Source organism: Lissotriton helveticus, chromosome 8 (assembly GCF_964261635.1).
Source record: "Lissotriton helveticus chromosome 8, aLisHel1.1, whole genome shotgun sequence".
Lineage (NCBI taxonomy): Eukaryota > Metazoa > Chordata > Amphibia > Caudata > Salamandridae > Lissotriton > Lissotriton helveticus.
The window spans coordinates 461,180,736-461,194,403 of NC_136069.1; the positions used below are offsets into that span (position 1 = coordinate 461,180,736).

General features: G+C 43.2%; 1 protein-coding gene across 1 annotated transcript in view; it reads left to right on the plus strand.

Moving 5' to 3' along the window:
- RB1 (RB transcriptional corepressor 1) overlaps nucleotides 1–13,668 on the plus strand; it is a 1,127,005-nt gene that overhangs the window by 138,444 nt on the left and 974,893 nt on the right. Inside the window, exon 7 of the mRNA XM_078657333.1 lies at nucleotides 6,985–7,095. Coding sequence (XP_078513459.1) covers nucleotides 6,985–7,095 — 111 coding nt within the window. The remainder of the gene's footprint in view (nucleotides 1–6,984; nucleotides 7,096–13,668) is intronic.

A 13,668-nucleotide genomic window follows, 5' to 3' on the forward strand; every position in this document is an offset into this window, starting at 1 on the left:
TGGATAAATAATCTTTCTGTCAATCATGCATATACCTAAGAAGCATTCAAGCAGATAAATCAGTCAAAACTAGCTGGAGGTTTGCATTGTTTGTAAAAAGACGAAGTGTTCCATGTATTCTGCTGCTTTGTGCCGCCCCTTACCAGTCATCCCCCTTTTATGCAGAATGATGTTAATTTACAGTTGATTTGGAATGATGAACCAGTAACCTTAAGTTATTTTACACAGAGTCATGGCAGCAAGATATCTCCTGCTGTGAATTGTAGCAGTCATGTGTTCCAACTCTGGCTTGTACTCTACTAGATTCTTACTATGGTGCATTATTGGCCCAATTTCTGCTTCTACCTATCATTTTGTTTTGGACAACCAACTCTTGGTGTCCATATCTCCTTCCATGATAAAGCAATGTGTCTTTTGACTAATAAGGAGGCCATATCAAAATTTTATAGTGTACATTTAATGATTTAGGATGCAATATATGATTTATTGAGTGCGTTTGTGGATTAAGACACCCATGCCTCGTCAGTTCTATGTTTTGTGGCTCTTTTCCAGTAAGCCATAAAATCTGAACTGGCCCATACCATGTGCTGATTCCCCGGGACATCTGATCTATATTTTGGGTAAATATATAACATTTGTGGGATATTTTGTAGCGACACCCAGAGGTTAAATATGCTTTGTTAAAATAGTTATACAGATTATACTTAAATTAGGCTTTTTTGGAAAGATGGACAGGCGAGCTTGCTTTTTGAACCAGGCTTGATTTGAAAAAGGCAATAGTAGGTCACGTTTCCAGTAGGATTTAACTCCATATAACAGTACAGAGGAATCCACTTGTAGTGCCTTATAAAGATGGGAGCAAACTTTATTCCCTGATTCCTCAAACATTGGTGTCTGTAACACCATATTGATAGGGGTTCATCTTACATGTGTGCCCAGGTTATCTACACTTTAAGTGCCATTTGGCTGTGAATTGGGAATTGTACAATGTGCTGCAGCTCAAGTCATCAAATGATAACCGCTTCACCGCTTTAAATAGTTGGCCTAGTTCGACCACAACTTTTGCAGACTTTGTGAACAAGCTGCTTCCCCAGGAATATCTGGAGGTTATCCCGACCTTGCACCCATTTTTCAGATAGCAGGCCCAGCACTGATTTGCTGCATCCAGCAACTTCGGGTAAGAACAACCCTGATGCGGGTTTAGTCACCATACAGCTGTTGCAGTATATAAGGGCAGCAAGCCAGACCCTATTAATGGGAAGCTTTTCCTCTGTTTTCAGCAGCGTCATTCCTTTTGCTACCCATTGAAAATGAATGGCTAAATAAACATTTCTTAGATCAGGTGCCCTTACGCTGTTATGTTATAGGTTGTGTCCGTTTTAAAAGGGTTACCCTCTTTCTTTCATTTCCCCATATGAAGTAAATTGTTAATATGTTGGTTTTAAAATCTTTGCACGTAGATGTGTAAAGGTTTCTGGAGCCCATCGCGTACCTATATCGATGCAATGATGTGGCTCATTTATGGTAGCCTTCTTTACTGAAAACAGTGGGATTTGGCTTTGTTCACTAACAGCCGAAACAGTACACCGATCTTTTCAGATAGTTTGGAGTTTATGTCCTGTATCGGATAAATATAGAAGTGGGCTGCATACAGTTAAGTCCTGTGTATTTTAGAGTGTATTGTGTACCCTCTACATTTCTGGGACTGACATCCTCTTGGCAAATGGTTCAGCTGTCATCATTGACCTGTTAGCCATTTTTGTTTACCCTTTGCAGAAGAGTGTTTGTTTGTTACGTTCTTTTGCCCGTTTTAGATTGCTACCCAAAATTCATACACTTTAACACTGCTCGTATATACATACTCTCATCTAACAGTACCAAAAACTTTTTCTATTCCTATCGAAGCCACTACTTCAATGCTATTCAGCACATGAAAGAGCTTTCTCTGATTGGGTAATGTCCTGCTGTTTGTAACAAACCCAGATTGGTCTGAGTGTATCAAATTGGAAAATACATTAAGAGCTTGGACACCAGTATTGTCCCAAGTATTTTTAAATCTGTGTTAAGCATGGGAAGTAGTTGGGAAGATTGCAATGTCCTTTTTTGTTGTTGCTGCAACTTGTTTGTATACATTATGAGTGGACCATGGTACTGCAGTAGTAGTCAAAGAAACATTTTGTATTTTCGAGTTTCACGAATGAGCTGTAGCAGAACGGTCCCCAACAGGGCTAACAGGTACATGCAATACCCTAAGACACATTAGTATGGTAATAAAAGTAAATGGGGTCTGAATGGGAAAAAGGGTTAGGGACGGGGTCAGAAATGGTATAGCGATGTGGAAAGTAAAGTGAACGATAAAACAATGTTAGTAGTCACAAACCCCAAGTCACGACGATTTATATAAATGCTTCAATACAATAGTCAATCATGGTATAATAATAACAGTGGCTTATGGGTAGCACAGCAAGAGATCAATGTAATAGTAAAGGATTGTCAATGAAATTAGAATGCAGGTCTCAAACAATGCACGCAAAGTGAGAAAAGCCAAAAAAAAAGGCGAAACTCCGTTGCAGACCAGGAAGGATGAGTGGATGAATGAGCGCCGCGCACCATCCCTCCCTCGTCCGTAGCCCCATCAGGATCATAGGTTGCCAACATTTGTACAGCACCACTCATTTGCTCTACAGAAGAAAATCCAAAAGCTACCGATCGTAATGGGGGAGCACTGTGGATCGGCTCAGGAGATAATGCATATGGTGACATAAAAATAGAGTGAAGCGCAATGGACCTGTAGCATTCCAGAGTCGGATGGCAATAAGACGTGGATCCAAAGCGACATCAAGTTATCGGGACAATGAGAGATTAAGGACTGGGATTATCCTCCGAGAAGGACCAAAGAAACATGCCACAGCACTTGTCTTAGATGTCCAGTTTGTCGTTAAGTTTGTACTTGGTGTGTTCCTGCAGTGTTTCTTTATGCAATTCTGTAAATCCCTCCCGGTCTGTGGGAATTGTGGCCTGATGCCAGTGGCGGAGGTAGCTTGTCAAAGGTGAGCATGAGAATCTGTTTAGGGAGTACTGCAATTAGCGATTTTCCAAGTATGGAAGGGGAGGTGAAACTAATCTTGTAAGGATGGTTGTTTAATTCCAGTAGTTATGGGGTGTGTATTCCCTCTTATGTAGCATAAGAATTTATCCTTTAGGCTGTCTTTGTGTACCCTTTGTTTAGAGAGCTGGTGGGACTGTTACTGTATTTCAATTAGAGTAGCTCATTCGTTTCTGGGTAAAAGGAGTGGAGTCCAACGTCTCATAAGAAGCTTAGTATATTTTTAGTTTGTCGGGGACGGGAGCAGAATTAAAAAAGGTGTAATATTGCTGTTTAACTCTCCCTATTTCATATCTCCCATCAAGTGTTGTATTGCAGCTTCTGGTGGCTTGCCTCTGTCAAGGCTCATTAAAAGGGTCAAGCATGTGACCTGCTTTATCTCCCTCATGCTGTACTTGGGAAGTGTACTGTTGATAGTCCATGCCTCTAAACTATTCCTGAATGTGTGCATATTTTTTGTTTAGTAGAAAGTAATTTGCCATGACAAGTATGATTCTGTCCCAAATGTTTCTCTTGTCAGAAACGTATCTAGTCTAGTATGAGGTTTGTGCAATGGAGAGTTAAATGAATATTCCCTTGTTGTAGGCTGTTCATTTCTCAAGGCATGTAACATACCCTTTTGTTTTTCCAGATACTAAACAGTCTTTTTTTTATCAAACAAACTTTGTTGCCTTTTACATTTCACTCAGCCCTGTCGCTGATAGTTGGACAGATAAATGCATAGTATTTTCAGAATCATTGAATCCCATTATATATAGTGTGTACCCGTGTCAGTATGGTCCTTGGTTCCAGCTGGCCCGCCTTTTGCAGAATAAGGCTTCTTCTCTGCACATTCTGTTTTTCCCCCGTCCCCCCACCTTCCCCCAACAAGTTAACCAACACCTATCCTCCCCTCCTCCCTCCCTGCACTGCTGTCTTCTACAATCGTAGCTACTAAATAGTCTTATTGTTTTAATGCTCCGTGCACTGGAGTAAAGGGCCTATGCCAAACAGTGTTGGCCACGCTGTTGAAAGGTGCCACCCCTAATGAGAGGGATTTTGGGGTTTACTGAGAACCATGGCCACAATGCACTTGGGAGCTCCACTGGCAGTCACATTTCAGGCATAAATCCCCATTCAGTTCTATGCCAATCTTATGTACCTTGCACAAATAAAGATATGTGCTCTTCATCGCTTATACTGTTGGTGCGTACAAATTTAATTATACTCCTGTTGCATAGGCTGAATGCCTGTTCCAATGCGTTTCAGGTATGAGTTAATTTTATGTCTTTTAGTCTGGCCATGTGACTATTCAGTTTGAGGCTTTTCTAACTGGTGGGTATTGATAGAAGACCTGATGCTGTGCACATGGTGAAACAGATAATGTTAGAGTATGATTTAGCCCCATGAATTTCTTGGACCTGATACAGGTTGCCCTACCCTTAATACCCTAACCAAATAAATACTAAACCAAATTTCAACTTGTTCATTTACTCGTGGTATTATTTACCTCCTAAAAAAGAGGGATGGCACCCTAGAAAAGTGGGTTTACCCAAAATTGGTTTCTCTTTAGTTAGACTATATATATATATATATATGTGTCAAATCTAGCAGACATTTCAAAGCCTTACATTTGGGTGCTGTTTTTTCAGTCCTACAAAGCCTGCTTGGCTTCTTCTGATACTCTTCATCCCCCATTTCGAGTCGGTGCACAGCTGGTCCTACTTTTCATTTGAGTTGAAGTTTCCAGTCTTGGCTACTATTCTGCCGCCTAGGCCACTGTGTTGAAAAAGGGTTTCCCACTCTGGAGCACCTTGAGCTTTGCTGGAAATAGCAACATCTACATGGTTTGTAGTTTTGACCTTCAGAGAATAATTGTGTTCATTTTGCACTGTAAGCTTTGGAAGGAAATTATATGTACTTTGTGTACTTGTATGATATTGGGTCCAGGAGTCTTGCAGCTTGGTTGAATCCCTGTAATTGAGCAGTTTAGCTGTTACTAGTCATGGGAGAGATCCAGCCTGGCAGGAAGATTGGTCACTGTATGCTCTCCCCACCACAAAAAAATAACCCAAACTATTGGGAGCTACCTTTTTTCCAACTAGTCTTCCAGAAATTCCATGATTGGTTCTTCCATTTTTTACGGTGTGCCCGCTATATGTATGTTAATTATTTCTTGTTGTATCTTTGGTGTCCTTAGCCCTTTATTTGGGGAGTTCCTGGAGTTTTGCACCTGAATCTTCAAACCTGTTACTCCATAATCGGTCAAGGACACTTTCGTCTTTGGCATGGTCACTGTGTCCGCTAATTTGCAATGGTCTGCTCTTAATAAATTCACACTTAATTCCATGTTGTCTATTTTGTGTTCCATGGCCGTCCTTGCTTCTTGCATAGGATTTTGTCAAACTTGTTGTTAGTGTCTAATTGCTGTCAATCAAGTGAGGCGAGCTTGTGTCCCCTACATTGGCATTCCAGAGGGTCTATTTGTAATTCAAGTATGTGAATCTGTGAAACATACCAATGTTGTATAACTGTATACAAGCAAGTAAACATTTTACTTTCACAGGCCCCCCCCCACAGATTTACTACCTCCGCCTCTCCAGATTCATCAAAAAAGAGCAGTGTCCTGGGGCTCTACTCTTCTCGCCAATCAAATAAATGTGATCAGCCAACTATGCGCCACTTTGGACAATGCCTCAGGCCCTAGACACAATCATCAAATCATTGCCACTAGTTGCATCAGTCCCAAATGCTTAATTAAAATAAATCAAAATAGTTCCATAACATATACGACTGGCTTCACATGAAGTCCATTGCTAGGGATTGTGCTAGTGATGACTTGAAAGCAAGGCAACCACCCAATCCGAAAGTGATGAAAAGTTCAGGAAAGAGAAGGGCGTCTAATTTGATGTCCATCCTGGTCAAAATAATTTGGCCTTCAGGCTTTTTCCAGTGGCTCCATGTTTTTGTATGTGGGGCAATCACCTAGCTGCACAATTACCACTACTCAGAGGTGATTGAATACTCTCACCCTTATCATGCCCCAGAAGTAAAGCACAAACCTTCCTTGGTGCCATACTTCAGGACCCCCTGCTGTTGGCAACGACTCTGCACTGGTCACCTCTGCCAATGCCTGATGGGGCACACTCCCTTCCTGGTTCTCCTGCCAGCAGAAACGTATCCTAACAAACACTTTGTCCTTCCTTGTTGCCACAATCTCCACTGGGACATCCGTCTTCCAAAAATTATGATTGTGTGAAAGATGTGTCTGCGATTGCATATAAATAACAGATGCGTATTCACAGAATTGTATATACATCAACTTCAGCAGAATGTTCATCGTTCCCAAGTGTTAACATTGCAAGGATAAAATAGGTTTTGCCATCGGAATAACATTCAACGAGATGTTGCTAATTCTTTTAAGACCCACAAATCAGGAGGGTGATAACACACATTGGTAGTGGTTTGCCACACTTGTTTCACTTTTAAACTTATACCTACTTCATTCAGGCAGGCGTATGTGGGCAAAGAATGGGAAAGGTTTCTAAAACTACCCTAATGGTACGGTCTGCTGACAATCCTCAGTTATAAGATTAACAAGCATTACACCATAGAAGCTAATTAGGTCATTGTTTCCTCTGGTACACCCATCACTTTTGAGACTCCGAAAGATTATTATAACTATGCAAATCTTAGGTGTATGCTTGTGTCAGCCTGGAGTCACTCTTTTTTTGGTTGACCCCATAGTATTTAAGGGACTTGGCATTAAGTGGTGAGTACACAATATATTTGGCATGTTACTATTTTAGAAATTCAAAGCAGAACAGTTTACTAATTTTCAAGGAAACTTCAGATAGTATTTGCTAGATTAACTAATTAATCCCTGTTTATATTTTCAGGGTCTGTTTTGCAGATGGAAGATGACTTAGTTATCTCGTTCCAGTTACTGCTATGTGTTTTTGTCTATTACATAAAAATACTTCCACCTTCTCTGCTGAAAGAAACCTACAGTAAGTATTCTGGTTTGCATTTAGTCAAAATGTGTAAGTGAATGAGTTTAGAAGTTTCCTCAACTGACCTGTTATGCACGTTCAGATGTTAAACTGTTAAACCTTTCTCTCTTATTCCTTCTTTTCTGGAATCCTTGAACTTGGTTGAGAAGTATGCTGTAATCTAGCCACTGCAGAGTTTGCATATCGTCTAGTGGCTAACAATAAGCATTCCCATACCAGTATATTTGTTCTGGAATAATCGCCATCTGCAGACATTGACTGCAGCATTAGAGAGGTTGCCTATTATGATGTTGGACTTTGCCTCTTGAAAAACTATTCAACCACTATAATGGAGATGGACCACACAAATTGTATTTGATTATTCTGAGTTTTCTATATCTTAACCAACCAGCGCCTTCTAAGAAGATATTGCTGACCCCCCTTCCATAGGCTTTGTTAACACTTAGGGAAATGGAATGTGTTGTGTCCTGTGTTTATGCATAGGAGGCCTCTAATGGTCCTTGCCATCCTCCTTACAAGTATTACGTTATGTATTGGGTGTATTTAATAAAGTTGGTGACTGAGTGCGTTCAGTTAACAGTTGAATGCTGAAGAATAAAGATGTGCCCATCAGCGCAAGTTTTGTGGCGTGTTCTATTATGTGTTTCCTGGCTGGGGAGGATACTGCAATTGACGATGAGGTATGGGATATGTGCCCCCAAGAATACAAGACTGTGCTACCTGAAAATTTGTCGTGGTCCACTAAACTGCTTGTGCATGCCACATGCGCCCTAAGAAGCGGTCTACAGTTGGCATATGTAGAGTCAAAGCGCAACTCCAGCTTTTGAAAAACACTTGAAGAAGCTGAAGGCCCCACAGAGGAGCGATATCGTTAAGCCTGCCAAAAGAATCTACTGGTAAGGCCGAAAGAAGAGATACTGAGCTGCAGTAGAACACAGAGCAGCATCAATACAAAGCAGAAACGCTAAGGGCAGTGACAACCAGGTACGAACACGAGCTTAAGGTTGCGACAACCAGGCATAAGACAGTGCTGAAGGCAGCAACAACCAGGTACAGAAAGTACAACTGTACTTACCGAAGTGAATGGAAAATGCGCCACCCAACCGCCAATCAAGATGTGTCCGGGCTGGTGGGCTCAAAATAGTACGTGGCATCCACAATAAACCCCAGCAATGGAACAGGGTTGTGCTTATGAGCTGTCTGCAGAAATGACCACAAAGACAGCTGGTGTTGCTGCTGCTTTCCTGAAACCATCGCCTCCTTTCACTACTGCAAAAAAGCAGAATATTGGCACCAGGTGGACTGCCTGGATTTAAAAATATGATTATTTAATCGACGTGCTAGAAAAATCAAATTGCAAGAAGATCATCAAATGCCTAAAGAACCTTGCAGGTGACAGAGTAAAAGAAGAGATAAAGATATCACAAGCTGAAGAGGTATCATACAGTCAAATAAAGATTTTGGAATCTAAGTTCAATCCAAAGGCAAATGTCGACTGTAAAAGGTACACCATAACCAAGCAAGACAGCAACCTGGTGAGACGATGGATACGTTTGTTGAGAGACTTAATACAGTCCTAAAGCACTGCAAGTTCAGTGAATTCTGTGATGAAGAAGCCATGTGTCTTGGAGTTATCGATGGTTGTCTGTTTGATTCAATCCGAAGGTGCCTGCTGCGAGAAACGCTCCGTTTGCAGGAAGTGCTCCTGGCTGCAATAGTGGAAGAACATGCTGATTGAAAGGCTGCTGACTTTTAAGCTAGAACAACCCAAAATGAGTCAGCATTGAGTATGAAAAGACAGTCGGAACACAAGACAGAGGCCCACAGAGTGATGTCTCAGGAAAAAAAGAAATTAGGTTTGCCATGTGGATTTTCTTTTCTACATGAACGTAAATGTCCCACCATCAGACAGATATGCAAAGGGTACGGGAAAGGAAACCATTTCATAACAGTTTGCAAAGCGAGAGAGAAGGCAAGTGCATCACTGGGATACGAGAAAATGGACGCCAGAAAGATATAGATGCTCTGTAGCTACCGCCACAAGGCCAAACAGCAACATCGAGTAAGGCAAGTCGAAACAAAACTAGGTAGATTGTCATCAAATTCATCTTCCAAAGGCTCATCAACGTCATAATCGAGTGACAATGAGGAAGATGAATGTGTGATGATGGTGTCAGTCGCAGAGGGATGTGCACATGTAGGATTGACAGCTTGCAAAGAAAAACACCTCAAAATAATTGCCACACAAAGCCACAAAGTTTAATTGGACATTGTTCTAAAATCATGCTCAGGGGGCGTGGGCAAGATGGCGGCGGGATAGGATGTGTTCCCCTGTCCCTCCGGCGCCGCCTGATTTAAGCTTTGTGTATCTCCCCTATCTATGCACATCCGCGCTGGACATTGAGCGCGGCAACCCTTGCTCACCTTCTTGCACCGGTGTTGTGCATATCTTGGCGCTTTGAGGTGGATTCCTGCACCTGTCTCGGCCACCTGGCCCGGCCTTGCTGCGGCCCAGCGGACCATTTGGGAGGTTGTGGCTGCCTTGGATCGCTGCCCTGAAGTACCCTCGGCTGCTTGGTGGGGTGCCTGGCGGCTTCCTGGGAGTGGCTACCACTAGAAGGTTCGGCCTCTCAACAGCAAGGCTAGGCCCATTAAACAAAACACCATTAGAAATGCTGATGGTGTCACTGATTTCCTTCCCTATTCTCCTTCCCTATTCTCTAAATAGTGCACATCCCCGATTCAATGTTACATGATGAAGTCACTTCTTTTTCTTTTATTTATTCTTTCAAATGTTTCAATTGATTGTTATCAAAAATACTTAGTATGCTATACACATTTCATATTTACAACCCACACCCTTCTTTACACATTTATACAAAAAACAACACAATTGGCTTTGACATAAAAAGCAAAAACATTCAATGTACAAAAAACAAACATTACATATATAATACATAAGAAAATATACTTATTCGCTAAACGCAACAGTGTCTATTGTTCTGACACCCTCTTCTCGCCAAGACTGAATCTCAGTGCACAATCTAACTTATTAAACCATTATAGCGAGATACGAGGGTTTTTTCTTTTTTGCTGCACTTGTTGTTGAATAATGCGTGGTCGACGCATTTCAAACCCATACTATTGAGGGATTCTCATCAGGACCAATAGCTGAAATACCAAAATATGATCTTATAATACCAATAATCCAAAGGCAAAAACACTTTCTATTTACACTTCCATTGGTCATCTAGTTACCTCTTCATCATGAGATCAGCCGATCTCATTATCCAAATTAGTTACTGTCTCCACATAGTCTTTTCTATTACCCAATCAACCTATAAAAATAAAAATAAATAACCGTCAGTATTTATATGAACCCTACAACAGACTTCTGCCAGGGGTACTTTATTGTCTACTTACTTGGATTTCTATGTTTAAAGGGCATGATTAGCCATCCTTGCTTGCTTGTGCTGTCTCTGAAACATAGAAGTGAATTGAACATGAAACTATGCCTGTCGTCTAGGTTGCACCAATTGTCCAAAAATCTTTCCAAAGATTACCTCTTTCCACTTTTATGTCGATTATTCTCTCTGTTGGGTGATGCAATATTGACCTAAAAGAATCAGAAAGACGGCGCTCATTAATGCACAATCGTGCATTCCTGTTTTCAAAGTACCTAGGCACGGTTTACATGACTGCTGATTCAATGCCCAGTGTGTAATTCTTAAAAACAATGTCCAACGCATCATTCCTAGATGCTGTGCCCATCGGTGCGCGTTTGCAATTTCTCCATATAATATAATCGCCAAATCCGCGGGGACTGTTTCGCAACGCTTGTGAACAATGCAGAAAGGTATTGTTTCTTTTATCTCGCAGGTGTCTAAATGCGGAAAGATGCATTTAAAGTAAACTTCCGATGGCCCGAATCTCAGCTTGCTTAACCTAAAGTGCTTTGCGGCTGCACCTCCATTGTTCTCCTCAGGTGACTCCCTCAATGACAGAAGCAGCAATCATGGTCATTCTTAAGCCCGGGAAGGACCCTAAAGAATGCGGGGTCCTACTGACCAATTTCCCTCCTAAACATCGATGCGAAGCTCTTTGCGCGCATTCTGGCAGCGAGACTTAGCCCCCTGATGGATGGCCTTATTGATCTGGACCAGTCCGGCTTCATTCCGACGCGGCAGGGAGGGGAAAACACCAAACTGCTCCTCCACCTGATGGACTTAATTCATCGGTCTCGCGTTCTGGCTTTCTTGCTCTCAATCAATGCGCATACTGTCGCATCTAGATATTGTGGGCATCCAATTCGGTGCTGACACGCTCAAAATTAGTATGTATGCGGATGACGTCATCCTGTTGCTCATGCAACCCCACTCCACGTTACGGTCCCTGGCAGGAGAGCTCCTCGAGTTTGGTAAGATTGCAGGGTTTAAAGTAAACTTTTCAAAATCACTGATCCTCAATATCTCTATCCCTGACGAGGAGGTCCAGGATTTACTGCAGGATTTTGCCTTCCAATGGGTGCACACTGACATTACGTACCTGGGAGTCCGGTTGGTGTCCTCTATTGCTAAAACTATTACACTCAACTATAAATTATTGCTGGAGCAAACTCCCAAGGCATTGTCTGATTGGTCCCGCCTCAACTTGGCATGGTATGGTAGATTGGCAGCTGTGAAAATGACTGTGCTGCCGCGCATCCTTTACTTGTTTCAGATGCTTCCAGTGTGCCCTCCACCAGGCACCCTGCGGAAGTTGCAGGGACTCCTTAACAAATTTCTGTGGGGCAATAAAAAGCAGCGACTCGCATTATCGCTTGTCACTTCACCGAAAGCTGAGGAGGGATGGGCTTCCCGCTAGTGGTGGCGTACTATCAGGCTTCCTGCCTCCCGCTACATTATAGATTGGAACAGGCCCTGGTCCAGCAAACATTGGAACTTTATTGACCAGACGGTTGCTGGCTGTAATATCTGGCGTGAACTTTGGTTGCTGCGCAAGCACAGGGCGTGGCGCATTTACTCATCTCCGGTGACCTCACTGACTCTTACTGTGTGGGATCACTTAGTGCGGCACAAAGGCTGGACTACGTTTTCCTCCCCCATGACGCCTATTGTGGACAACCCCGAATTCCCTCCAGGAAGTACGTCTCCGGTCTTTCACCATTGGAGGGAGGAGGGCTGTAAAAGGGTAGGTTCCCTATATGATCTAGATGGCTTGATCCCTTTCCCTCAACTGCTTACGGACTATTACGACTTGCCAGAGTCGGACGCTTTTCATCATGCACAGCTGACACACTGGGTGACCCAGCCCTCCAATTTCGCATTGATGGCTCGCCCTTTGACCTACTTTGAAAAGTGGCTGGTCTGCAAAAAAGATGATCGTAAGCTCAAATCTGAATTGTATGCGATGATCATGGCTCTCCCCAAGAAGCAGTGTACGAGGGCGCAGGTCCGCTGGGAGAATGAACTAGGGCGGCCTTTGATGCACAAAGAATGGGAACACATTTTTTTACCAGGCACCACACCACTGCCTCCAATACTGCGGGCGCGGAATCTGCCTATAAGGTGGCCACTTATTGGTATTATACCCCTGATCGCTTTAAATCCCGGGATAGCCCTAAGTCAGGCCTCTGCTTGCGGGGGTGTGGTCTTCCTGGCACCTTGGTTCACTTAATGTGGCACTGCCCGAAATTAGTGCGATACTGGTCAGCGATCCTTGACGACCAGGATGCTGCATTTCAGATTACATTCCCACGGGCACCTGAGCACATATTACTGGGGCTCCCCCATCCTAAATTCTTCCCTCTGCGCTTACTGCAGGGTCGGCAGTTAGCCCTAGCATTGCTTGCAGCGCGACAGGTTCTCCTTGCCCATTGGGGTTCTTCGGCTATCCCTGACCCGCGGGACTGGAGTCAGAGGCTTTGGCAGCTTTTGGCAATTGAGCGCCTCTCGCTCAGCAGTGATGGGAGGGGGTCGGAATATGCGAAGTTGTGGGCCCCATTCTTGCAACTCCTTACCAAGGAAATGAGGGACGTCACGTGCCCGAAATACCTGCAAATCCTACAGCTTATCCCTCTGGAACTGCCAGGGGCCACACCAATCTAGGCTGATGTCCTCAGCCTGTGATCGGGTGTTATGGGGTGGTAGGAGTGCTGTTTAGAGACTGATGCAGAGAGGGGTGGATGTGGGGGCTTTGGGGTGGAAGGGTGGAGTGTTTGTCTGTTTTCAAGTTTCTTTTATTTTATGAAAGTGGTATTTTAGCCAGCTGGCTTGTCTTTGCACTGTGATCTTCATGTCTTCACAGGGTCGACCTCCGGGGTGTAGACCTGTACGCTGTGTACTGATCTTAACGTACCGCTCTGCCGGCAACTAGATGTAGGCAGCCATGCTGTGTATATGGAGCCGTTATCACACAATAAAACACGCTTAATTCTAAAATCATGCTCAAGGTGAATGATTGTCCTACAGATTTTATTATAGACCAGGGTGCATCGATAAACATCATGCCAGCAGAGAAGTACCAAGAACTATCTTCGATGCCATGTCTCGCACTGTCGAGAACCAAGGT